This window comes from Polyodon spathula, chromosome 5 (assembly GCF_017654505.1).
Source record: "Polyodon spathula isolate WHYD16114869_AA chromosome 5, ASM1765450v1, whole genome shotgun sequence".
NCBI classification, from domain to species: Eukaryota; Metazoa; Chordata; class Actinopteri; order Acipenseriformes; family Polyodontidae; genus Polyodon; species Polyodon spathula.
The window spans coordinates 41,564,390-41,591,976 of NC_054538.1; the positions used below are offsets into that span (position 1 = coordinate 41,564,390).

The 27,587-nt window shown below is 38.1% G+C and overlaps 1 protein-coding gene across 2 annotated transcripts in view; it reads right to left on the minus strand.

The window, feature by feature from the left end:
* The window catches only part of LOC121315971 (spermatogenesis-associated protein 7-like), a 117,990-nt gene extending 92,488 nt beyond the window's left edge, over nucleotides 1-25,502 (minus strand). Inside the window, exons 1-4 of one of the 2 annotated variants that reach the window (XM_041250615.1) lie at nucleotides 25,290-25,502; nucleotides 24,656-24,730; nucleotides 15,467-15,559; nucleotides 7,506-7,553 (exon numbers count right to left, since the gene is read on the minus strand). In XM_041250615.1, coding sequence (XP_041106549.1) covers nucleotides 7,506-7,553; nucleotides 15,467-15,559; nucleotides 24,656-24,730; nucleotides 25,290-25,308 — 235 coding nt within the window. In that variant the 5' untranslated portion in view covers nucleotides 25,309-25,502. The remainder of the gene's footprint in view (nucleotides 1-7,505; nucleotides 7,554-15,466; nucleotides 15,560-24,655; nucleotides 24,731-25,289) is intronic. The other variant, XM_041250616.1, reaches the window with a different exon arrangement.
* Nucleotides 25,503-27,587: the final 2,085 nt, after the last annotated feature.

Genomic DNA, 27,587 nt, shown 5'->3' on the forward strand with positions numbered 1-27,587 from the left:
GTAAGGAAAATAAAATGCATATTTTTCATGATAGGCAGTTAAATACGCTATTTCTGTGAAATTTGTGATATTGTGAATTTTCCGACATATAAGTATGATCTGTTCTGTATCTAGTTATTACCACCTCCTCACACAGCCCTAGTAACGTCTGCCTGGTCCAAAATACTCTATCCCTGACTCTTCTTCTCGCTCTCCTGTGCAGCTCGTTCTGTGACACCGTCTAGTTTCAATAACTAGTACTTTTCACACACGCTGAGGCACCTAGTAAAGTTAGCATTCTTAAGTGAATATGGTTTGCGTACCTCTCTTGCGGTATTTTGTGACGTAATATGCATACATTTCCACCCACTAACATTTTTCATTATATTTAAAGTACTCGAACGCGGTACTTTTCCCACATGCGTTATTCCACTAGCTAGGTAGCCTGCCACTGGTTAGTGAATACAGCAAGTGTACAAAGCATGCAGTAAAGAGGATTACTACATGCAAAACATGTTACTGCTATTTAGTGAATGAGGCCTTTTGTATTTACTGATTCATGTCGTGATTGGCCTTGGCATATTGTGTCCAGTGGTCAACTCTTAGAGAACACTTCCACTAAGACAACACTTTGCTTGCTAACTGGGGGATGTTTTCTTAGCCGGAGACTATTGTACTACTAATCTCTGGCACTGATAAAGTGATTAGACATTGCTTTAACATTAGTTTACAGTGATATAAGTAAAGGAAGTCCTTATGTGTATTTATATCACAGTATGTAGTTAGAGCAATAAGTTTTGTGCTGGTGTATAACTCATACTAAAAATACTACTAAACTAAAAAATTATTTAATACTAAAAAATTAATGATGCTCATTAAGGATACTCGTTTATACTACATACTTGGAACACCCCTAATTAACAAAGTATCTTTAAGGAACAGCCAACGTTCACTTACTAAGCATTACTGCCCAGTTTTTGCACTTTTTGCTCTTGTCATAGTCAATCAGTAGCTGTTTTAGTGGGAATAACTGCCTGTGTTCTATTATTAAAATAGCATTGGACCATTGCATTGAAGTTCACTTCTCAAAGAATAAAATATAGACTGACATTGAAATATTGAACTAAAACAATTGTAATCACTTCAGCCGCTTTTCCTTACTTGTCACCTGCTTGCTATTGTCACTGCTGCAGCCCTGAGCACTGGTGAGTGTTGCTGTTCACTTTATTTTGGAAGATAAAAGTTGCACGCTTGGATTCTTACTGCTGCTACAATCTGGGTCCATTTCTGTCTGCAATATTATGATACAGGTCATACTTGCAAAACTCATATTAATCAATGTTTTAATTTTCTTTCATAATGCAATCCTAGTTTTTGTACAGTGCCCTCTTTTTAAGGTTTTTTGAAGTGTTTATTCAAGTTAAAAACCAATGTTTGTACTTTATGAAAACATGTTTATGACCACTTTGGTTATTGCGAAGACACAGCAAGGGCAGCAATTCTTTTTTGAACTTTGTTTTTACTTAAAATACACAGAAGATTTAACTATTGCTTTCTTTTTTTGTAGTTAATTCACGAAGGTAAAATAAGACCCTTCTTACTTCTGGGATATTTTTTAACTTTAATACAATGTTACATATAATGGCTTTGGTAACGTTTTTAAAAGAATATCCAAACAAATATCTAAATCTTGAACGCATATCAAAACATGAAAATTCATGTTCGCCCCAGCATGTCAAAAAAAAAAAAAAAAAAAAAGGTAAATATAAATAGATACTGATCAATTTTTTATTTAGAACTCACTAAAAAGACAAAGACAGAGAACATTAGTGACTGCTACTGCTGTTTCTGATACCTGGAACCTTTGCTTGAACCAGCACATCAACATCTGGATCAAATGACTGGGCTGAGGATAGCTTGAGTATCGAGTTTAGTTGAGATTAACATTTTGATTTGTTGATATTCTTGATGGAGAAAGATTGCTGCTTCCTAGGACACACTATTTCAGCAGCTTTTAGCATTTCTTCCAAAACTCTCCATCAGAAAATGGTTTTGAAGAAACAGCTATTTTGTGAGCAATCACATGGCTTGCCTTAAAAGCAGCATCACTTATGCTACAAGCACTAGTAAACATCAATTGCTGCTTTCTTGAAAATATGAAATATTTAAGAAAATGAAAGATAAACTATCGGATACAACCCAAAAGTTTTATTTATGAACATCATATCTAACATTTGCATAGCAGGAACACCATATTTAAATGGAAACATAAAAGGCTATAGATGCATACAGCAGAATTTTGTAAGAATGCCACCTGACACATCCTCCTTATTGAACTTGCAAGTCTCTCCTGGATATTATGTAGTGTCAGCTCGCGGCCGTAACTAGCTATGAGAACACCAAGGCCGTGTCCTTGGTTGTTTTTTTTGCATCCTCAATGCTGATGCATATGTAAAAATTTGGGTAAAGTACAAAAGACTCCTTCATTTTCTCTGTTGATTTGCTGCGTAACATAGATCTGGAGGTGTGATGGAAAGATGAGTTCTGGTGATGAATCTTCCTCCCGACCTGTGAGGGCACTAAAGAACGAGAGGAGAAGTATCTGGAAGGGCTGGCCTGACAGTTCGTTTCCGGGTCAGGGAAGTGGGTCAGCCTGGAAAGAAGCGTGACTCTGTTGTAAGACCGTATTGATTTGAAAGGTAAACGAGAGGCATCTGCAAGTAATAAGGCAGCTGCAACCGTTTACCTAGATATCATGCAGGATTACATATAGGGGCCAGGGTAACGCTGATCTTTTCCTTCGTTTGGGTAGAACTTTTGGAGGAAGAAGGAGTGAGAGTGGAACTCGCAGTGTTTTTGTGATTACGTGTTGTGTTTGTTTATTAACTGTCTGTGTTTATTTCACTGTAGACAGTTAGAGCACTACTCCAGAGCTGTCGCAAAGGGTCAGCACTGTCCGGAGCACCCCTGCACACCACTGTATGTGTGTATTCACCACGCACCCTCACGTCTGCACTCACCCAGGACTGCTGACCGTGGGTTCATTTTTATTCTGGACTGTGCCCTGTTTTGTTATCTCCGTGCTTTACACATGGTTGTGTATCGCCGGGGATTTATTATTAGACGGTCACCAGACCTGGATTATAAATAAAAGCACCTTTTCACTGGAAACTGTTGTCTGCCTGTTACTCCTGCATCGCATCACCGCTATACCTGTTCCCCTCCACTAGCCACTTTGCCACAGGAGGTTAAACAGTAAATACCAAGCAGTCATACAAACACTGCCAGCTAGATCCTGAAACCTCAGTGTGACCTTGGTCAGCACTCTGGTTACGAAGCTGTGTCAGCTACATAAAGTATAATAATAATAATAATAATAATAATAATAATAATAATAATAATAATAATAATACTGTTACCATTTCTATTGCATGACTCTGTGGGGAAAACAGTAGCAGCTCCACTGTTGTGGGCAAATGTTTCTAAGTTTTCTCGAATCAAAACGATTCTGTGACATTGTGTATATATGAAAAAATGAATCCCAGATTTGTTTACATCCAGGAGCTGTGATGCAAAAAATTTTTCCTTTCTGGTCCGACCTCATCAAAAAGGTGCCAATCACAGGTCCCTAGTCAGGTTTTCTCCGGAAAAAGCCGAGAAAGGCTTTCAATGGCCGAGAGAAGCCAAAAAAAATAAAGGAGGCAGATCTGAGCAATACACATTGTCCCTTCACCAGACACAACACAGACATAAACAAACAAGATAGCTGCTTCCACATCCAGCACTCATAGAAAACCACAGACAGCTTTTTGAAATGTTATAGTAATAAAATAATGACTTGGCTAGCATTATTGAGAAGTTTGGTGATAAAAGTGATCAGGAGATGATTTATCAGTATGCATGACTATGAAGAAATATATGATAAATACAGTGAACAAGGGGTGGGGCAGGGTAGAGATGCAGTACTGAATGTCATGCTGATAAGCAGTGCCTTTTAAATCTGTTTTACTGTGAATAAAATTACTTTTAAACAGCACGTGTGAAAATAAACAGCTTGTGTGAAAATTAGACCTGATGCACCTGACATGTTCTGAATAAATGAGGGTTAACTGTTCTACCAATATTTATTATAATTTTTTATTAAGTTTAATGGATAATGTACACGCTGTGCAATGCGTGACATGTTTGCTTTCTGTGGGGAGACTGAAAATACATTTTGTTTGAATAAAATAACATCCTGCCAATGGGAATTTTAAACTACAGTAAATTGGGGAATTTAACCTAAGTATATTGTTATGTTTGTACTAACGTATATTTGAAGAGGGGATTATTATTACAGTTTACTATGAAAAATTGATACTGACACCTGAATACTATTAAGGCATTGAATGCTAGTTGTCATAGTTATCTAATAAACCGTATTGACTCTTCAAATCCATTATTACTACATTATTTGCTTATGTTATTGCTGAAACTGTTTATAGGGTTTGATTGTTGCTATCTTATACAATTATAAATCCTGCCGTTTACAGTAAACTGATTTACTACATAGTTGTAGCTGAAATTTTATTTGCAGGGTTTGCAGACTATTTGCAATGTCTGCAGACTATTTTGTTTGAAAGAGTATCCATGGTTTATCATGTTAGTAAATGTATGTAAGATTTTAATACCAATGGTTATTTTAATAAAATTAGGAGAAACTGTGATAGCGGACAGTTTAATATTTCATTGTCTATATTTAGATATCAGCTAATGTATGTTATTAAAAGTATTTTTAGCAGATATTTCTTCTTGCCAGAGGACTCCTCAGGGCTATTCTCATTGATGAAGAATCGTCTCCTTACTTGAATGTCAGATTAGTTCAACTAAAGAACTGCTATGGTTATCTATTATTAAACAGCATGATGCTTGAATGTGAAGAGAAAAAAACCACAACAGCCAACATATTCCTACAGTGTTCCAAGTGAGCACTGTGGTCAATACTGTTTGAAGAGGGAATGCTTCATAATACACCACTTTAATTCATATGAAGAATAATTGGCAATTAGCAATGTATTTCACACATAAAAAGTTTAGAATTAAACATTGGTATTCTCCCCAACCAAAACATGTCAATTTAGAATGAATGTCCACAGACCTTGTATTTTGACTTCCGTGTATTTGAAATATCATTTGGAAGACTCTGTAAATGTAATCAACTACAAGACCATGTTTTTTTGTCTATTTTCATGTCGTTTTATATCCCCTACATGTAGCATTTTCTTTGGTCAGATGGGAATGACCAGGGATCCACAGACTCCACTTATTCGGTGGATGGTAGTGGAGTGGAATTTAAAGATGGAGACTGTCCAGACAATGTTATTAGATATAAAAGAGATAATAGGAATCCCTAACTGGAAATTGCTGAAAAATGAGTACAAGCAAGATGAACACAGCCCTCAGATTTCAAATTTACTTCAAAGATGACATTGATTGAGAAGAAACATAAAACAGATATACTTAAAAAACCAAGGAGCAACATTAACTTTGTTAGAATGCACCTTGAGAAGTCAATAAACCAGAGAAATTATTGAAATTCCATCAGACCTACTTCACAATCTTGATAGAAAATGTCATTTTTTAACTAAAGCACAAAACATAGTCTGTATATTGTTATCAGGTATTGTAACACGTAAAATACAACTACAACCATACAAATAAATCGCTCTTGTGACATTGTAAGTCACCTGGAATAAAGACATCTGTAAAATAAACAAATAACAATTGATAAACCACCCAGAACCAGAACCTACCAATGGAAATCAGTGGAATTATATATATATTATATATATATATATATAGATATATATATATATATAGATGATATATAGCCATATATTATATATATGAATTAACAGAAAACTTTAGGAAATCCAGCAGATACCTGATCTATTAACTGATCTTATTTCACTTTTCTTTTTAAAAAAAAAAAGTCTGTGAACTTCATTTCTCCAATAAAGAATATATTTCTTATAATAAGTGGTTTCTGGTTATTTGATATTGTACTGTGGGACAGACTTTTATTGACTTCTAAGATGCATGTGGCGAATCTGGCAGCGGCACAGGGACTAAAGCAGGGGCATCAGCACAGGACACACCAGTAGGGGCGATGGCGATGTTGGGTACACTGGGGGTAGGCATGGCGCAGAGTACACCGGCAGCGAAAATGCGAGCAACCACACGGGGCACACCAGCAGCGGCAATGAGAGCCATGTCACCAGTTAGCCCTGCAGTGACAGCACAGGCCACACCGCAGGGCTCGCCGACAGCAGAGCCAGCGTAGGTTGCAAGACGGGTCTCTCTGGCAGGTCGAAGGGCAGGGCAGTCTAGACATGCAGGCCCTGGACCCTCTGGACGTGCAGGCTCTCCTTTGGGTGATGGAGATAGCAGGCCTCTGCCTGTGGTGCTAGAGACTGCGGGCCCTCTCCCTGGGGTGTTGGAGACAGCTCCCCTTCAGCTCGCCTTCCCCACACTAAAGACACAACAGTTCCTCCCCTTTGGCTCTGGAGATGGCAATGGCTCCTCTTTCTGGCTGTGGAGACAGCAGTGGATTATCCCTCTTTGGCACTGGAGAATGGCTGTGGCACTCAGGAAGGTAGCACCTCCCTTTGGGGGTCTTTGTAGGGGCACTTCTTTGTGGTTGCCAAACTCCAGGTGAGCTCCACAAATGTCAGCCCCTTCAGCTTGCAGACACCTCTGCTCCTGCTCCCACTCCTCTGCTAGTTTGTCCATTTTTATTTCCTTTCTTTTTTTTTTAAAACTCCAGCCCTGCTCTGAGTCTTCTGGGGGCGCTATCCTACTCTGACACTAAATGTAGCAGGATAGGGTCAATAATGAAACTCACAGACAAGAAAAGCTGCAGTTTAAGCACAGTTCCACACTTTAAATACACAAAAAAATAAAAGACACAGGAACACATAAATTGGCACAAATAAAAGGTAAACAAAACAATTTGGCTGTCAGGCAGGGCATTAGCCTTCACTGACTAAGTTCTCCAAAACACAGTATAAACACACTCACCAGCACGCCTTTCAAGCTCCTCTCTCAGACAAAGGATTTCTCATTGCTTTTATACATGTGGCCACTCCCCAGTTAGCATCAATTACCAAAGTGGGAATGGCCACACCTGTGATTGCTGGCAGGAACAGCTAATTTTAATTCTAGATGTAATTATTTGTGTTACTGTATATTTTCAGGAGCCCTAAAAAAACTACATTACCCACACATTTAAGGCCTAATTCTTTTAGAGAATCCTTGTTCCCGCACACTACTAATTTGTCAATAACTATAATAATAAGCTGGGTGCAACATAAATCATGACCATGGGCATGGTCTTTTGGTGCAAACAATATTGAACTTGTGTAATTGATGCTGCTTCCACTTCATTTATTCATTGCAGAAAATAGTCCATGCATCATTGAATTACTACCAACAAAATGGTAATTAATCATTAAAATTCAATAAAATAACAATACAAGTCGACTTACATTTAATGCTGGTGAGCAAAGTTTTCGGTATAGATGTGTCAACAGCAGCTATAAAATAGAATAGAATAGAGTATTTTAGTTTAGTATTAAATCAGTAAAATGCAAACTTTTTCTTTTCAATATCTGTACTTGGTTATTCTTAAACCCAGGACTGGGAATTCCGTCTGAACAGCAAAACTTCAAGGTGCTTCTTCTTAGTGCGAAAGAAAAGCTTGCAGCAAATGCTACTGTCTTGAGGCACCATTGTAAACACAATAACTCTATTATGGGTTATTTCTGTTACAAAGGACAATGGCTGATCCACTAAACCCATTCTCCCTCAAAAAAGGGTAACACTTCAGAAGACAGGCTATTCTATGCATTAGCATGTCTTTTGAATTGTATGTTTCTATTATTTTTTTAAGTTTTTTTTGTAAAGTTATGTTACATTAAAGTTATGTGTGCATGTGACAAAGTGGTTAACAGTGTGCAGGTACAGGAATGCAGCAGCGATCAATGAACAGACAGATAATGATAACCAGGTGCAATGATATTTTATTTGTAAATCCAATGGTCTGATGACACAAATACAGCAAACAGTACCAATGCTAACAGGCAATACAGTGGCATGTATTGCTCTGTTTTAATCCACGGGTTGATCCTGAAATAATAATAGTCCCGTTCCTAAACACCCACATGTAACACAAAACACAAACACAAATTCACTGTGAGTGCTCATGGTGTAAATACAGTTTATTTGTGAAACAATAGTAAAGTGTTGCCCAGGTAAGTGCTGGCCTTTGGTGACAGCTCCAGATCGTGTTCAGCTGTCTAATAAAAACAAACAAACTGATTCCTTAGACACGACAAAACAAAAAACAAAACAAAACATTCACAATTACAATGCACAGTCTCCTTCTGGTTCAGCTTTAACCATACTAAGAAACAGATCACTTCGCTACACCCCCTTTTGTGCCGTCAATCGTGACCCCTTGGTTAACTAGTGCAACCACTCCTCCAATCTGCGGCTGCCACGTCATTTCCCTAGCAGGTCGATGGTTTAGTGTATCGTAGTTCAGCCACCTTTCTAGATGACCGACTATCAGATTGTCTGGCATTCCAGTCAAGGGCACTCTGTTCCCTTTACACAGCTCCCTCACAGGTTGGGAGGAAGATTTATCACCAAGAATCATTCTGTCTCTGTCACAGTGCAAAAGTATTGTAACGGCCCTGGCGTCCTGGACTATGTGTTTGTCTGGTTTGCTTGTTTGTAATGTCTTGTTTAGTGTTGTGTGTATTGTAAGGCTACGGGGCATGTCGTTAGTGTGCGTGCATGTGTGTGTGTTTGTGTGTGTGTGTGTGTGTGTGCATGGTGGACGGAACCCCCCCCTTCTCCCGAGGCTATAAGTATGTGTTTGGGGGTGGGCGAGCCGCGAGCGGGAGAAGGCACGCAAACTGAGACTGGAATGGTGACTGAGACTGTGAGGGACATAAGTGAGGGCCTCACCTGAGAAGCAATGAGATGAACCCAAAGTGTGTTTGCGAGTGTCTGAGAGAAGAGAAGAAGCAGTGAGCGTGAGTGCGGGAAGATAAAAACGAGTGAAAAAGGGTGACTGAGGGCATTATTTTTATTTGATTATTTTGCCTTGAACCCCGGCCCAAACAGGGATTTTCTGTTTGTTTTATTTTAAGTTCAGTTATTAAAAGCAGCAAGTTCGAATCCCTTCTAGTCTTCCCGAGTTTTGTTTCCCTCACAACGCGCTCGGCGTTACAATACGTATGTTCAATGAAAGTGCCATTCATATTTTTTTTTGCACATGTTTGTCACACAAATAAAATACATTTAATTTTTTAAGTTTGCAATATAAACCATGTGTGGGAATCGAACCCAAGACATGCTTCCAGTGCAGCTTGTAATGAAGATGCCCTAGCTTTCACACAACCTTTGTTTAATTTTGCAACATTTGCAAGTACCATAGCTGTAAAGTTACAGTTTTTAACAAGTAATGAGACAAACAAGATTTTGTAAATAATGATTATATATTATCCTGATTGTATTGAAAGCTTTCATCTGATTTTGCAAACTCATAACAAGTTTGATCCGTTCACTTAGATATTGTACAGCGCTCGAGTCCTGGCAGAACGCACCGGAATGGCATTTCTGCACTTGTTACTCATTATATACTGTAGGAAGAAGGATATTATTTTTGTTTCTCTCCGCTTCCAGGTCCAGGTTTATCTGCTTTTGCCAGGTCCGGAGTTTTGTGCCTAGTAATTGTTGGTAGATGCATGCAGATCTTTGTCTAGCCATGTTATATAATCTTCAATTTTGAACAATATCATTTTTTTTTTTTTTTTTTTAATTCAGCAAAAATGTTTTACGCTGTATGAAGAAATGTATAAGTGTAAAACTGTAGAACCAACAGCACTATAGAATACAGCCTGCCGTTTTGAAAATAGTATTGCAACTTGTTTTCAGTACTGTATTGAGTTTATAATTTTTTCCTTTTTTTAAAGTTTAAAAAAAAAACTGTTAAAAAAATGAACTGATATATATGTGCATACAAATAAAGAACAGTGCTTCAGTATCACTGTCAGATGTGCTTTACAGAGTGATGTTATATACAGTGTAAAACACATGTTTCGGGCTATCAGAAAAATACAATTTTTTAAAATAAACCTTTAGAGTGCAATATATGTACGTGTGTTGCTGTTTTTGTAAACATCTGAAAACTCATTAATACAAACCATTGCTGTGTTCCTATGCTGTTCAGGTGAACAGGCTTCTACTGTAGTTTATTCTTAGTTCATTTTTAACTGTTGTTGAAATGATATCGTGCTTTCAGAGTGCTATACTCTTTTGTCGTTGTTAGACGGCTAACATGATCCGGGCCATCACCAAACCCAGACACACTGCACTACTGTCACCACTTGCATGTATAACACTAACTCTGGATGTGTGATCGTGTTTGTGTTCTCTGTGTGTTTGTACTGTTATTATTTCGGGGACTGAACCCTGTGGTTTTAAATGTGCAGTACGCATTGTTGTGCATTGTCAGTTACTATTTACGATTGCCAAATCGGCCAGGATTATAAATAAAAGGATTGTTTGGACAATGAACTTTGTTGTTTGTCATTGTCTAAGCATTGCTTCACATCTACACCACGCACTGCAAACCATTTTGCCACAAGTACTTAATGTTGCAGTATGTAAAATTCCAATTTAACAACGCAACAGCAAAATTAAATCAAAATGTTACCCATGCACAGAAATGCTTAAAACGTAAAAAGGCAATGTAATTTAGCAAAAGATTTAAAAATAACAACACCAGTTTCCCAAATTAAAACGCTATCCAAAGTCAGTCTTCAAAATTGCAGAATATAGTGCTTGATAAGGCCCTAAAGTCACAGTTTCTTCACAGCAAATGAAAATGCACAAAAGCAACTAAAGATCACAGTCTTTAAAAAAAAAAAAAAAATCACAATATCTAAAACTTTTTAATGATTCACTTTTACATTACCGTGCCTTGTTTTGTTTGTTTTGTTTTTGGAGGAAACGCTGTATAAATGCGGTGAACAATAAAGACAGACAGATTTGCCATACCAGAAAAAAATAAAAAATAAATCGCTTGGGATTGCTCATCGAGAAACTGTTGACATGGGGTCGGTGTTTCCAATTTCATTATGTTACTTGGATAAAATGTCTTTCACACCGTTCACACTTACTGAGTCTGAATCTGAAATGTGTGTGTGTGTGTGTGTATATATATATACAGTACCAATCAAAAGTTTGAGTACACTTCCTGGAAACTGGGTTTTTTTTATAATTGAAAATGTTTTATGTCGTATACGTTTCGGTAAATACTTGAAAATGAAAACACGTTACAATATACAAAACAAAACATACGGAGTATCAAAGCAACGTTCAAGAAAATTGAAATCTGTCTCTAAATCTTGGATTCCACAAAATAGCCACCCTTTGCCTTAATAACAACCTCACAAACATGAGGCATTCTGTTAACAAGTTTCAGCAGGAAATCACTGACATGTCTTCCCAGCTCTTCTGTAGCAATTCTCAGAGATGTAGGGCACTTGTGGGTAGCTTTTCTTTGACTCTTCTGTCCAGTTCATCCCATACAAGTTCTGGTTGAGCTTGCCATGGACTTGGTAAAGATCACCAACTCTGTCACCAGTAAAGCAACCCCAGACCTTGACACTGCCTCCTCCATGCTTGAAGTGGGAACCTCACATGCAGAACTCATGCGCTCACCCTCTCTGCGTCTTACAAATACTCGGCGGTTGGACCCAAATATTTCAAATTTTGACTCATCGGTCCATAAGACAGACTTCCACTCCTCAAACGTCCAGTTTCTGTGTTTTTTGGCCCAGACAAGTCTCTTCCTCTTATTCTGCACTCTTAACAGTGGTTTCTTTACAGCAATTCTTCCAGTTAGGCCAGCTTCACGCAATCTCCTCTGAACAGTTGATGTTGAAACATCTGTACTTCTAGTAGCATTTAGCTGAGCTTGTATTTCAGGGCAGTTAATCGTAGGTTTCGCAGACTTGTGACTCGAATGAAGTTGTTCTCTGATTCTGAGGCCACCCTTGGCCTGCCTGACCTTGTTCGGTCCTCATGAGTGCCAGCTTCTTCAAATCAATCAAACTTGGGCCTATGCTACCTATATCTTTGGTAATCATGGACCCTCACCTGTTAACAATAATTGGTGTCAAAAGGTTAATTAGGTAACAAGCTAGTTAACTCAGAGAACATGTAACAAAGACACTTTTATACTTAGACCAGTGTTCTAACACCGTGTTATACACATTTCAGACTTTTAACTTTTAATTGCTTTGGGTGACCATTTCATTGAAATTGACAAGATTTACATTTTCATTTAAAAATAAAATTTTTGAATGCAATTCACTTATGATTATCAGCGTATATAAGTACATGTATCATAATGAAATATTAAGTGTTTATTGACAAGTTTATACAGTTAAAAGCATAGATAATCATGAAAAACCTGGTTTCAAGCAGGTGTACTCAAACTTTTGACTGGTTTATATATATATATATATATATATATATATATATATATATATATTATATATATATATATAATATATCAAATGGTCAGTTTTAAACTTATGTGGATAACTTTGGTCCAAAAAGTACTAAAAGATACGAAATATATTTATATATATAATACACACACACACACACACACACACACAGACACTGACTCTGCATTAACATGCTGTAAAGTGTTTCAGTTAGAGTGCTGAATTTCTGTTCTTTCCTGAGATTCCCTTTTTAAAAAAGAATAAACACAGCGCCCTACCATCGAGAGAGAACAGCAACTACAGTGACAGCAAAATAGTCCATAACAAATCTACAAATAAACATATTTGAAATACAGACTTAAAGGAAAAACTAGCTCAAAAATATTTTATGTTGGTTCCATTTTACTCTTGTAATCACTACAAGTAATCATTACCCCCCCCCCCCCCGCTCTTTGAAGGAAACAGTGAAAAGAATGTAAATAGTGTCCCGTTTTTACATTTTGAAAAGGTGTTCACCCTACTTTGATGTGATGTGACACAGTTTTAACCAAATTTACAGATAGCTTGAATGTTAGTGCTCTGATACATCCAGCGAATTTAAAACAATCTGTGTTAAGCTTTCATTTCTGTTCAGTGAGGAGCAATAATAAAAAGATTTCTTCTGATTAGGAGGTTTATTATTGTTTCGTGTTTCATGAATTAAGATTCCAGGTTAAAACACTTGGCTGATTGTCTACCTTTCTTTGTAAGCCTGTGTTTTTTTTTTTCTTTCTTTTCATCAGTTAAATCATTTAAATTTGAAAATGGTCTCATATTAGAAAAGTGTTAAGAAATAGATTTTTTTTCTGCTAGCAACACTGGTATTGTGTCTTTTATAACAAAAAAAATGCAAGTTGCCCTCTTTTAATAGAGACATTTAAGATTACATTTAATAGAATCACTTTGTAACTGCAGTTTAACACCAAAAAATCAATAGAAAACACATTGCAACTGCAGTTTAACACTAGACTGTAATACAATTACATTGTAACTGCAGTTTTACACTAGACTAAAGTACTCATTGTAACTTCAGTTTAACATCACAATGTAAGCACGATAGAATCACTTTAGTGAAGAATGAGCAATATGTTAAATCATTGCTCTCAATTGTAAAAACAAGTCTTTACATTTATGTTTCATGGTCATGATTTTTTTTTTTTCTGTACTGTTAATGAACATTGCTTTATAAATGATTCATTAATAGATGATAAATAAAGAGGCTTTTAAGGACAAAACATGAAGCATTTTGAGACCTTGTGACATTGACCTTATGTCTTGTCCATTAAAACTTGTTTAAACTGACATAAAGGGCTTCTACGTAACGTTAAGTCACTTATGTTGTCTAGCGTGAACCCACCTTTAAAGACACTTAATTTCTTACCTTACAATTATGCATCATAGATTTCAAAAACTATGTCGATACAAACGATCAACACTGTTTTACTATTTTGTTACAATTACTGAATTTGCACTCTGCATTAACATGTCTAATAAAATGTGGTAAAATGCAGTCATGTATGGAACACCTCCACAGAAGTGGTATAGTTTATAATGAAAATATAAACTACACAATCAAAAAGCAAGGACATTCATTGTAAAAAACTATGTTAATGCAGCTGTTAGCAAATGTGGTGTTAGGGTTTTCAACCCTAACTCGCCATTCCCACCCCTACACAAGCAGCCAAAGGAACCAGGCAAAACAAGCAAGACAGAACATGCAAATCTTTCCAGGTGACACAAGATGCATCCATCATCATGGTGCACCAGTGGTGTAGCAATGGATATACATGCACACTTCAACACATACACACCCACTTCAGGCTGCAGAACCTTATCAACTTTACAAAACTAGAACTATATTCTCAGCTCACGTCTGGTATGAAGAGATGGCTGCCAAGTGCACTTTGAGGGTCATCAACCATAGGCATGACTGGGAGGGACCAGAGATAATCCAGGATGCGCACCACTGGGCAGGACAGGGGGTCTAGCTCCGTGCCCTGACACCAAATGGAAAATCTCTTCAATTTGAAAACGCAGCACTGGTGGGTCAGCTGCTTCAGAAAGGCCCAAACAATATGCAGATAATCTTCTTTTTCCCCTTTAATTTTGATCAGAAGGTCTTTAAGCTTGCTCCTCCTAACCACCCAGGTGGTATCCTCCTCGGCACATCACATCAGAAGCAAGAATTGGTATGCCATATGCCAGGGGAGGCCATAGGTTGTTTGTTGTGTATCACATACCAATCCTAGAACTACGATTACATGTGAGTAACCCTCATTTCTAGTGGATCCACACTATCCACATTTATGGCAGACTCCTAGCAGTTCTCTAGGAGGAGGGGTAAAGGCGCACACCCCCTATTTAGAAAAAAGAGACTGCAGAACCAAGGCTGCAAGATAATCATGCCAGCGTAACTCAAGCTTGATATAGTAATGGGAGGTACAGGTGTGTGCTGACTTCCAGGTAACAGCCCTGCAGATTTCTGGTTAGGAATGTCCCTGGAAGCAGCCACTGAGACAACAGTATATCTGGTGGAATAAACCTTAAGCCCTGTTGCACGCTCCCCACCAGCCAGCCTATATGGTTATTTGAATGCTTTGAAATGCTAGAAAACAGTAATAGTGTATTAAGACATGTCAATTACTTTCATGCTTGCATTGAGATCAAAAGTACATGCAAATATATTTTTATTTTTGTAAAGTTGATAAGTTTCTACAGCCTTAAGTGGGTGTGTATGTGTTGAAGTGTATATGTATATCCATTGCTACAGCACCAGTGGACCATGATGAGGGATGTTTCTTGTGTCATCTGGAAAGAGTTGCATGTTCTATGGCCTGATGATGGTTGCTGGTGTTATCTGGTTTCATATATATGATTACCTTTAGTGGACAGCAGTTTTCTGTAATGTGCTGTCATGTGGTCTTGAATAAGGTATTGAGTTGAGAGTTTACAAGAAGAACCAGAACAGAATGCTGTGAATTAAAAGACATTTTAAGGAGTTAAAACACATTCTGTAGCATTGACAACTGCTGTACTGTACATGTAAGCATTGCTATTAGAAATAAAATTGGTAGGGCATCAGAAAGCAGCAGTTCAAACTTCCACATCTATAATGTGCTATGTGTGGTCTAAAATCTGCATTTTGAATTTAAGTAAAACATTTTATAAAAAACAAGGATACACACAAAAGGGTTTTAAACATATGCAACATGTAAAATGGCTCTGCACAAGCTTTCAACCTGCATGTGTAACTGCTATCCACACCCATATAGAGAAGTAACAAGCAACAACACAATGCACAAAGTGGAACACAAATTTTGCTGCCTCATTAAAAAAAAAAACATAATAAAATATTTAAGCATTAGACACAATATTGATTGATTATTAACACTAATGTAATACACTTTAAATGTGTTGAATGTACTGCAAAACTTCAAATAATTGCTGGGTCTCAAATAATCGCTTGTCTCCAATACGCGCTGGGTCTGTTGGCAAATATTGTAAATAAATGCTGGGTCTCTGTCATTGCCAATGAAGATGAGGAGGTGCTTGGATGTAATGAACTGCTAATAAGCGACAGCGATGAAAGTGACTCAGGATTAATAATAATAATAATAATAATAAATAATAATAATAATAATAATAATAATAATAATAGAAAAAGTAATTAAAGGTATACCTACATGTAATGCATACTTGTTTAATGCAGTTATTACATTATTAAAAGTTTTGATAATTTTAAGCATGCTGAAAGTAGGCCAGATACAAACCTCTTGGTGTATTTTAACATGTTTTTTTGTATTAACAATGTACAAGTTTGAGATTAAACAATAAATTATTTTTGATAATGACACTTATTGCTTTTATTGTTCATTTTAAAAAACATTTTAGAAGTTTGTTTATTATTATTATTATTATTATTATTATTATTATTATTTATTATTATTATTATTATTATTATTATTAACAATGGTAGCTCTAATTTGTTTTTAAATACAAATTCGTACTTCTGCTTGTTTGATTTGCATACTGTATCCTTGTTAACCAATGCATATAAAAAGACTGTAATAATACTTTCACTTTATGCTTGAGGGTGTACAATACAATGTAATTGTGTTATAAAACAAAACTGTTACTTGGTTCCCACTGACACACACCCTTTTAGCAAAGTTGCTAGAATGTTTAAATTGAGTTATGATGTTGGTACAAGGTTGTGAAGCTAGAGATCTAATATGAGCGCTGGTTTCAAATAATCGCCGGTCTCCAATAAATGCGGGGTCTGCTGTCAAATATTGTAAATAAAAGCTGGAGTTGTTTAATTGAAGTTTTATGGTATACAGATTTTATAATAAATGTTTTAAACTTTAACAACCTTTCTTAGTTTTGGTGGTTTTGTCTGGATAGCTTGTTAAGTCATGTGCCGAGTAACAAGTATAGACAAGTAGCCCTAATATGATGATTTTTCCTTAGTGTGTGATACATGAGTAAAAAGCTGATAACTTGCGTAACCCTGAGGTTTTCTTTTTCTTTTGGAAGGGCTTAAGACTGAAACAAATACCCGTCCTTTGAATTAAGAAGGGGTTCATCTTTGCTAGCTAAGTGGAGTAGGTAGTCCCTCCCCCTGTTGTGTTCTGTTAAAATATCTGGTTACAGCATGTTACTAAAAGGAAGGAGAGAGAGGAAGGAAAGATGGAGTAGAGAAGAGAAATCCACAAGAATTACTGAAGAGAAGTTGAAGCAAGAATTATTAATTTAAGAGAATAAAGGCTGTCAGAAAAGAAGAATTAAATTCTCGAAGATTATCGGACGTTTTTCCCTTTGAAACCTGGTGAGTTCTTTTAAAATCTATGTATGTATAAAATTATAACTTCAGCGCTCCAGAATGCGATTAAAAGAGTGCACAAAAGCTTTTAAATAGTACACCAAAACCAATAATCTAACGATTACTGCTTTTGACTACTGATAAGTTTAAATGTTACACAACAGTACACAACTTACAGTACACACTTCAGACTCTGACATAACTTGTGGTCGGAGGTGAGGGTCTTGCGACAAATTGGAATTACGGCATCTACAATATTGTTTGGAAAGGCGTTCAGCCTTAACAGATCGTCAGATCTTTCACCTGTCATTCAAAAATACCTACAAAATCTCTCACTAGCAGATACCTGCATCTCCCTAATTTAATGTTTGAAATTTTCACTTTCGGCTTCTGTTGGTTGAGAGGACAGATGTACCAACAATGTCACTTTAGATTTTTTTTTTAAAACTCCTTGTATAAGAGGTACAAACTCAGGCAACACGATGTGTCCTTCATGCAGCAAATAGTGAAGCTGCACAGCTTTTATAGCTGTCTGAGCCTGACATATCGCTTTCATCTGTTACAGAAGTATGAACCAGGCTTTAGAGTTTTCCACGATTCTGAAACAGCATGTTGTAAAGAAAGCCTTTAAATATATAATTTACAACACTGATTTAATATACTTTGTTTTAACATACACCATATTCAGATCTATACACAGTTGCTTACCTTCCCACAGACAGCTATTGTCTTTGAAACAGGTCCTTTTGTAGCTGCCTGGTTTTCTGGTTTCTTAAATTACGAACAGATGTGTTAGTTTAAGTGATTGCCAATCAGTGTTTTTGGATTGCTATGGCATTCTGGGAGATATAGTTTTTTTCATTCCTCGTTTAAAAATGAAGAACTAAAAAAAATGTCAGGAACAAAAACAATTTCCTCATCACTTTGTAAACCTCCATCAATTACACAGACATAAACGTAGCTTTTACATTTAGTTCCTGGCTTTAGCCACTATTCAAACAAGCTTACAGCCAACTTGCGTACATCTCGACAACCGATCCCTTTCAATGATATTTAGGTGCATCTGTTTTAGATTTGTTCCCGTGTTCACATTCCTTTGTTTTTTGCATTTTTATTTTTCTAATGCCACTTTTTCATGTTCTACATAAAAAACACAGTCCTTGCTAGAATCTCCACTTACAACCAACACTTTTGTCTGTATAAGTGGGATTTATACAGAGGAACTCCCACAGTGTGAGAGACAAACATTTTAACTGTTTGAACTAAGTGTAACAAAGGAACGAAAACCAAATCCAATTACCAAGCTAAGAATCAATTGAATTTCATTATGGAACAAGTATCAATTAGGAAGAAATTTTTAAGGGGCGTAAACAACTATAACTATCTATCGTTCTGGTAACTGCAATATGTATATTCCTCAGAGTGTACTGTACATTATGTTATTGCATATGCGACCTTTAATATCATTTTTCACGTGTATATTACCTGTTTTTTCTCCAAAAATGATTAAAAAAAAATGAACCCTTACAGTAGTAACCTTAGTTACAAGTCAGGCTTTCTCTTACAGTCTTACCACAGCTCTATCTGCTTCTACAGCCCTGTTAACATGCCCTGAAACTCACTGAGCCACCTGTTCAAAATAATTTCAGTATAATGATGACATACAGTAAGAACAAGCTACCATCAGGCATTTGTAATATTGAGCAGCTTTTAAGGTTTATCAAACGCTGTTAAACCATTTATCCCAGGATTAATAATTTGTAATCATGTTATGTACAATTATGTAAATTGTATCAATGTATATTTGACATAGTGGCAGGGTGAAAGCCCTTATATATATATATATATATATATATATATATATTAATATAATATATATAATATATCACCACCACACACCACCATTACATTCCAACCGTCCCTACCCAAATTTAGATAGGACGGGTCGTTAGTGTCCATACCGGGTAAGGGGTCAAACAATAGGCCATTAACCCCCCTCACCACACCGATTAACCCCTCACCATTGTACTATATTTTTGTTAGAAAATGTGAACATGGTCTTTAAGGACAAAGAAACCCTCTAAATTAACTAATCTTACACTGTCCTTGAACTATAATGCCGAAAACAGAATTCAATCCGCTTGTTTGTGGCAGATTGTGACAAAGTGCCCGCCCCTGTGTATATTTTGTGTGGTGTGTTAAATGTTGGTGTATAGTCATTGGTACATGGGATATAAATGGGTCTGTGTAACACGAGTGTTTAAAATGTATATTTGTATTTAGGAACGAGGATTGCACAGCACTTCACATGCAGGTAAAATGTAATATGTGAGCACGGGGAACTGTACTTTATTAATTCACGTGCAGTTGTATCGAGACTCCAATTGAATGATTGTTTAGCAGTTGAGTCTCAGTACAGCTGCATAAAAGCTACATGTTTTCACCCACTCAGGGTTGGGTGTTCGGTGAGTGGAGAATGGGATTGGAGACGAAGGTAATAAATAAGAAAATAATAATGTAAAGTTAAAATATCTGCTCACCGTGTTTTGTGTAGTGTTAGTCCGTTTTGTTTGTCTCTTTTGTTTTGGTGAATGTGCTGTGTCCAGTGTTTTTGTGTTTGTTACAGCCGTTTATTTTCTGGCTGTCTGTTCATTCATTAAATGCTGAGCGAAACCATTCGCTCAGCTCCACCAAATTCCACCTTTCTCCATCGTTTATTTGCTGTTTCTGGTCTGACGTCACCCACTGCAGCCATCTTTGTGACACGTGGTGTCAGAGTGAGATTACCACGCCTCCTAGATGCAGACCAGAGCAGAAACCACAATTTCTTGTTTAAAAAAAAATGACAAAAAATAAATGAAAAATGTCAGAAGACACCATCAGGCTGAGGGAATGGATTCAGGACAATGCTGGGCTGGGGGCCCAGTCCATGCCCATAGCCAGGGGTCCTGTGGCTGATGGACAGGGAGTGATGGGAGGTGGAACACACCCCAAACTCCCTGGAGGAAGGTGTGGAGTTGCTTCTCTGCTACCTGGAGGCAGCTATAAACAGAACATCAGCCCAGGTAGCAGGATTGCCAGCGCCCAGGCGGGAGGACCGCAAAAGTCCAACACCCAGACGGTGAGACCACAAGAGTCCAGCGCCCAGACGGGGGGGCCCGCAGGGATCCAAAACCCGAGAGGGAGCTCCTCCAGCAGAGGGTGAGTGCCTGCTGGTATCACTTCCCCTACCATCACCACCTGGAGGAGAGGAGCAGGTGCTTCCTCTGCCTCCATCACCTTCCCCTGCAAGCGAGGGAGAGCCGCACCAGTCCCTTGCAAGTGATGGAGAGCCGCACCAGTCCCTTGCAAGTGAGGGAGAGCGGCACCAGTCCCCTGCAAGTGAGGGAGAGCTGCATCAGTCCCCTGTAATAAGGGCAGACTACACGCCGCTCCCACCTCCGCCTCCAGGAGACACACCGCTCCCACCTCCGCCGCCAGTAGACTACACGCCTCCGCCACCTCCATCGGCAGGAGCAGAGCAGCAGGAGCTGCCTCTGCCTCCGTCACCTCCATCGGCAGAGGGTGAATGCCTGCTGGGTCCCTCTCCACCGCCACCTCCATCGGCAGGAGCAGAGCAGCAGGAGCTGGGTCTCTGCCTCCGTCACCTCCACCAGCAGAGGGTGAATGCCTGCTGGGTCCCTGTCCACCAGCAGACCAGCAGAGGATGATGGGTTGCTGGTATCACTTCCCCTACCAATGCCTGGAGGTATCGCTTCCCCCACTCTGCCTCCATGAATGCCTGGGGGAGAGGAGCAGGAGCTGCCTCAGAGGATGATTGCTTGCTGGTATCACTTCCCCTACCATCACAAGGACAGCAGCTGGAGCTGCCTTTGCCTCCATCACCATCAGGGGGAGAGGAGCAGGAGCTACCTCTCCCTACACTAGAAGGACCAGGACTACGTGCTGGCGGTCCTCAGCAGCCCTTGCATAGGCTGCTGAGGGAAGAACGGGGAAGAACCACCTGGCTGCAGTGGCCGAGAAGAGGGCCAACGCCCGCACCCAGCTTGTCCTGACTCCCTGCCTTGCTTCGCCCAAGGATGCCTGTCTCGCTTCGCCCAAGGATGCCTGCCTCGCTTCGCCCAAGGATGCCTGCCTTGCTTTGCCCAAGGATGCCTGCCTGGCATCGCCTGGGGTTGCCTGCTGCTCCGCATCGCCTGGGGTTGCCAGCCGCTCCACATCGCCTGGAGTCACAGAAACTGCTTCGCCAGGGATCGCAGTCAGCTGCTTGGCCCCAGGGGTCATCGACCTCTCCCCCCAATGAAAAAGGGAGGAGAGGTCAGGAGACCACCTTCCACCTCAGCAGTTTTGCTGCTGGAGATCTTGGGGGAGGTCTGGAGACCACCATCCCCAGCAGCTGATGGAGTCAGTCTGGTTACTGTTGGCACGTATGCTGACAGCCGCACAATTGGCAGCATTTCCGATGCCAGTGGTACAGCGGGAGGAGAGATTCACTCCACTGTCAGCACGTCTGCTGACACCATGGCCAGTAGCAGCCTGGCTACTGGCAACATTGCCACCCATCAACCCCTTAAAGTCCCTGTTCTTGGCCCAGGACTTTGAGCGAGACTTTTGGGATTTTAAGGGGGGAGGTGGCCATTGAGGCCATGTGTGCTTTGCACAAGGGAGGGCATATGTGGCAAAGTGCCCGCTCCTGTGTGTATTTTGTGATCTGTGTTAATGTTGGTGTATAGTCATTGGTACGCGGGATATAAACGGGTCTGTGTAACACAAGTGTTTAAAATGTATATTTGTATTTAGGCACGAGGATTGCACAGCACTTCACGTGCAAGTAAAATGTAATAATATGTGAGCACAGGGAATTGCACTTTATTAATTCACGTGCAGTTGTACCGCGACTCCAATTGAATGAGTGATTAGCAATCGAGTCACGGTACAGCTGCATAAAAGCTGCATGTTTTCATCCACTTTCGGGGTTGGGTGTTTGGTAAGTGGAGAACGGGATTGGAAACTGAGGTAATAAATAATAAAATAATAATGTAAAGTTAAAATATCTGCTCACCGTGTTTTGTGTAGTGTTAGTCTGTTTTGTTTGTCTCTTTTGTTTTGGCGAATGTGCCGTGTCCAGTGTTTTTGTGTTTGTTACAGCCGTTTATTTACTCTCTGTTGATTTATTAAATGCTGAGCAAAACCATTCACTCAGCTCCACCAAACTCCACCTCTCTCTGTTGTTCCTTTCCTGTTTCTGGTCTGACGTCACCCATGGCAGCCGTCTTTGTGACACAGATGCACGGATGTTTTTTGACTACTTGAATTCAAATACAATTCTCCCTAGTTATTTCACTACCTAACTCACACATATAGTAGTGGAATGTGTAGTGGAAAATAGCGGAATGTGAAGGGCTGTCAATTAGTGAAGGGTCCTTACACAGTAAAGTGTAACATAGTTTACAGCATACCATAACTGTGAGTTACTGAACTGTGAAATACAGAGAAAGCACTGTACTATGAAAATGGTCCCACTGTATACACACTGGTATTCAAACGGGTGCATCACACAGACATACCTGAAATTCCATTATACATCTGCTTGGAAAAATCCTGCTCTCTGATTGGTTAGCTGTGTTCTATCAGCTATAAATTAATCCCACACAACCTTTCAACAGACACCTCACCTTTGCTTCAAATTCCTCTGTCACTTACCTCTCCTAATTCTACAATATTTAATATCTGTAAATCAGTAACAATGTTAAGTATGCTGCAATATTATACATTTTAGAATCCAGCAAACCAACTAATTGTGTATTATTAGTGAATATAAGGTTCTTGATATAATACTCACTTTTGATAATACATTTATTTTGAGATTAAATAATTATGCTGATTAAACTAACCATTTACCAAGTATTTATTTGATTCTCAATACAATAATTTGCTCTGGTTAATTCAACTAAATTGCAATATTATGTTTAAAACTATACTGTACTGTAACAGATTATGGGAACACTTAAAACCCATTTGCTTTCACCAAGTAAATGTATACAGCAACAATCTCTCCAAACAGTAAAATACAGTTACTAATAATCAATATATCATCAAAATCATGTCACTTTTCAGCTGGGCTGTGTTTGTGTTTTACAGCTAGTTTGGACTGAGGTATCTTACAAGGAAATAAACACTGTAGCTAAACTGAGAATACAGAATATTCTGTTGACTCATGCAAGAAAACAGTATTACATTTGTTTTTAAAGAAAATCCAAACTGATATAGAGTGATATTGTGTGCTGCCAGAAGTTACTGTTCTATCAAGATGACTTGAAGCTAGTTAATTGACTTTTAAACATTATAGCCAGGGAAACCGTTGCTTAGGAAACATATTCATTAATGAATGTTATCAACATTTAAATCAATATTTTGTATACAGTAGCTGTACAGCTAACATTATTTGCAGTTGACATCATGATGCTGACATGATTAGAGAGCTTTTAAAGATCTTTTTGTATAAACTACGCACTTATACCATTGTGTTTTTCATACAGAAAATTCTGAAACCATTGAAATAATAGCAATATAGATTAGGTAGGAAATATTTTGTTAGTTAATATACTTCTACATTAGTTGCATCCTACATTACTGAAACTGGGATAAATGAAAGACTGACACTGTGTTTTGTGAAAAGCAACCAGTATATTTTCAATACTATAAAACAAGCCCAAATGAAACTCACTTTTTTTTTCATTGAGATATACATTTTCTATTGTTTTGATTGTCACCTATAATTATTAAACATTCAATAGTGCTGAATTTATAAATAATAAAAAAATTAAGTACATTCAGTGATACATATTTTGACTAGAAGAATTTTTCAACAAAGTCTTTAAAATTTTTATTAACTATTATAACATGAAGACAGATTTTAAAAACCAGAATAACGCCAACCTCCATTGATTGGAGTTGATAGAACAGTAAGGGAACATAAATCCTATCAAGCATCTGTGGAATGTGCAAAAATTGAAGCACACTGCAGGTTACCAACCACATCAAGTGATGGTGAGATGCAAGAGATATCCAAGAAAATGTAAGGAACTATACAACACTTTGGCATCTGGCAATCAGTCTAAGATGTTATCACAATGTGAGTGTTCCAGGGATTTTCAACAGTGACTGCACATTGTTGGCATAAATTAACTTAGATGTCTTTCTCATTTCCTATTTAGTTAAACCTATCAGAGAATGCAATACTCACGGCTGCTTTTAGAGCTCATGTGTCCTTTAAATGGCCCCATCATGGAATACTTAGGAATCATAGCTGACTGAGGGTCTAAAATACCAAAACAAAAATTAAAACAACAATTATTAGATTGCTCAACTATTTTACCCCCCCCCCCCCCCCCCCCCCCCCCCCCCCATTTCTCATTTGAGCTAACCAGCGGCCTAGCCGGTTGGGTCAGCAATAGAGGAGAAAGAGTAGTTTAGGGAGGCACAGCCAGGACGCAAACCTGCATTTCCCTTACTGTATGGTTCAACCTGCACACCACTCTGCCATGCATTTACCAGGTGAGCCAATCAAGACCCAGTCCAACTTTTTAAGCCTTAAAAAGGAGTAAGAAAATATTTCATTTTTAAATCATCCAACTATAAAATGTAAAAATGTAAATAAAAATAATAAAATTCTAATGTATACATGTCAGTCTAGTATGATTTGAAATTCTACCACTAGAGATCCCAATCGGAGTACAAACATTGGCATCTGGCATTATTATTATTATTATTATTATTATTATTATTATTATTATTATTATTATTATTATTATTATTAATTAGAAATATATAGGCAACAAATAATATACAAAAAGGAATGCAGAAAATGCATATCTTACCTTTCTGAGATGCTAGCATTTTGATATTCAATTCACATGCAGGAAACTGTTTCTTTCATTAGAACAGCAACAATGTCTCCCCTGTGCTGTTTACAAATGTGCTTAGCAGTTCAATCCCTTAAGTAAGATTTACAGCTGAGTTTACCAGTAAGAGCAGATGCTGAAGATTGTTAAACAGAAATCTCCATTTGGTTTTCACTGTGGGTGGAAACTCACAAGCCTGCTGCTCTCTCAACAAATGGTTGCTAGGTGCACAGAATACACAACAACCAACAGTAGTGGAGTGTGTGTGACTTTGTATGTATATGATTGACTCTTTTGAAGTTATGGTTTATCAATCACATTTTAGCAGAATGTGCTTTCAAAATACAAGCACATACCAAGCATGCCATGAGCATATGAATTGTACAGCTTTCACTGAACACGTATGTGTGGCTGATCCAAAATAGTTCATCTGGGGCTTGTTTTTTTATCAGCTTTGATAACTATGTTCCTTTCTTAAACGTCACATTTTCCCAACACACTCTGAATCAATTTGCAATGGTCATTCTCATGCCACTGGATAATAGCAACAGTGAAAGTGCATTCACGTGAATATTAGTTATAAACAAAACACTTCCTGGCTAAGATAAGCAGGTGTAGGCCTTAAATGAGCCTCTGGAAAAAACACACATTGTAAATGCATTTTACTGACTGCAATCTGGATGGAACCTGTACCTGCAGTTTGGTTGGAAAACAAAAAAGAGAGATCACATTAAATAAATCTACTGCATTAACCAACAACTAATTAAGTATGAATTTAAATCATTTTAGATGTCTAATATGTTTTCATTTTGCTAAGCTAATGTTTTTCTTTATGGCAAGGCATTCTAAAGTAGTACAGCTACAGTAGATGTCCACAGTGCCCAGCTTTGTAGCTAATAGTTTCAACTCATTATGTGACCTGGTCAACAGTACAGTATAGAAGTAATCCCTACAGGGAATTAGTAGTTTATTTCTGACAGAAGGCTTGCAGGTAGGTTGAGTGGGGGTGGGGTGGAGGTTAAACGATATAGCAGTATGCATAGAAATAGAATGTTTTTGCGTTGCAGTATATCACAATGGGAAAAAAGATCCAATCACTAGCAATTCATAACATAAAAATTTAATGTAGCCACATAAGTGGTATGTATTTTATTGTACTGCTAACTGCAACTTAGAAAATAGTGTGTTAATGAAAGCTGAATTTGTCAATATTGGTATAGCATTTAATAGAACTTTATCATTAAAAAGTATAGTTTGTTTACAATACAGTAATGTACAGCACATGGATTAAAAACTTAATTTCTTGAAATTCTGGCATAACAGGGACCCCATTAGCTGACCTTGAAAATGTCCTACTTTAAAATGGGAGACAGAGGGATGCAGTTGAAATGCTATAGAGGCACCCAGGTTTATTTACAAGGTTTGGAGCAATTGCAGGTAGCCACTGCTAGGGTACCAGAAATGGTAATGGTAAGCAGGGTCGAGCAGAGAAAACCATGTGACTGTACCAGCAATGGTAAAGCACACATTGAAATAAAAGTGTGCCAACAAGTGGCTCAGTAATGGTAATGTCGCGTTGTGGGTATTTCCAACAGCCTACATAATACCGCAATACAAAAAAAAACCTTGTGTACTTCATGAAGCTATTCTTCAAGTGACGGGGTCAGGTATTGTCCCACCATTAGTAGGGGTTCCTTAAATAAACTTGCTATCTCGGAAGGATGAGTGGCGAAAGGATCTTGGCCCCCACCCCCAACACTGTCCTTCTTTACCCTGTCAGTCGCTTCACTATAGACCTATGAGTATGTGCCTGTTCTGTGCATATTTTTAATCACGTCAATACAACTTCACCTTATTTGGGCAAGGCAGGGCTCAGGATTTATTTACATGATGGCTGCCTATGAAGTAGGAAATCCCTCCATCCCAAATCTTACAGAACAGGTGAGACACCCTTACTCTGAGATACACATAATTACAGACCTATAACACTTCTATTCATGAAAACTTATACCAAAGTGTTTTTATATTTAGATAACAAAAAAGAGAAATAAGGTTAGGCAGATTATTGAGTTTATCTTACTTAACCCCAATACTATATTTCTGTAAAACTTTCACTCAATATTTGATAAATCAAAAATAGCAGTGAGAATTTATTACACTATTTAGTGTGCCATTACTTTAAATCACCAACTCTATTATGATTGATCTTAACACTGTAGTTTTCAGAACAACTGATTAACTCTTGGCTATTAGCATCTACAATAACCAGGGTTA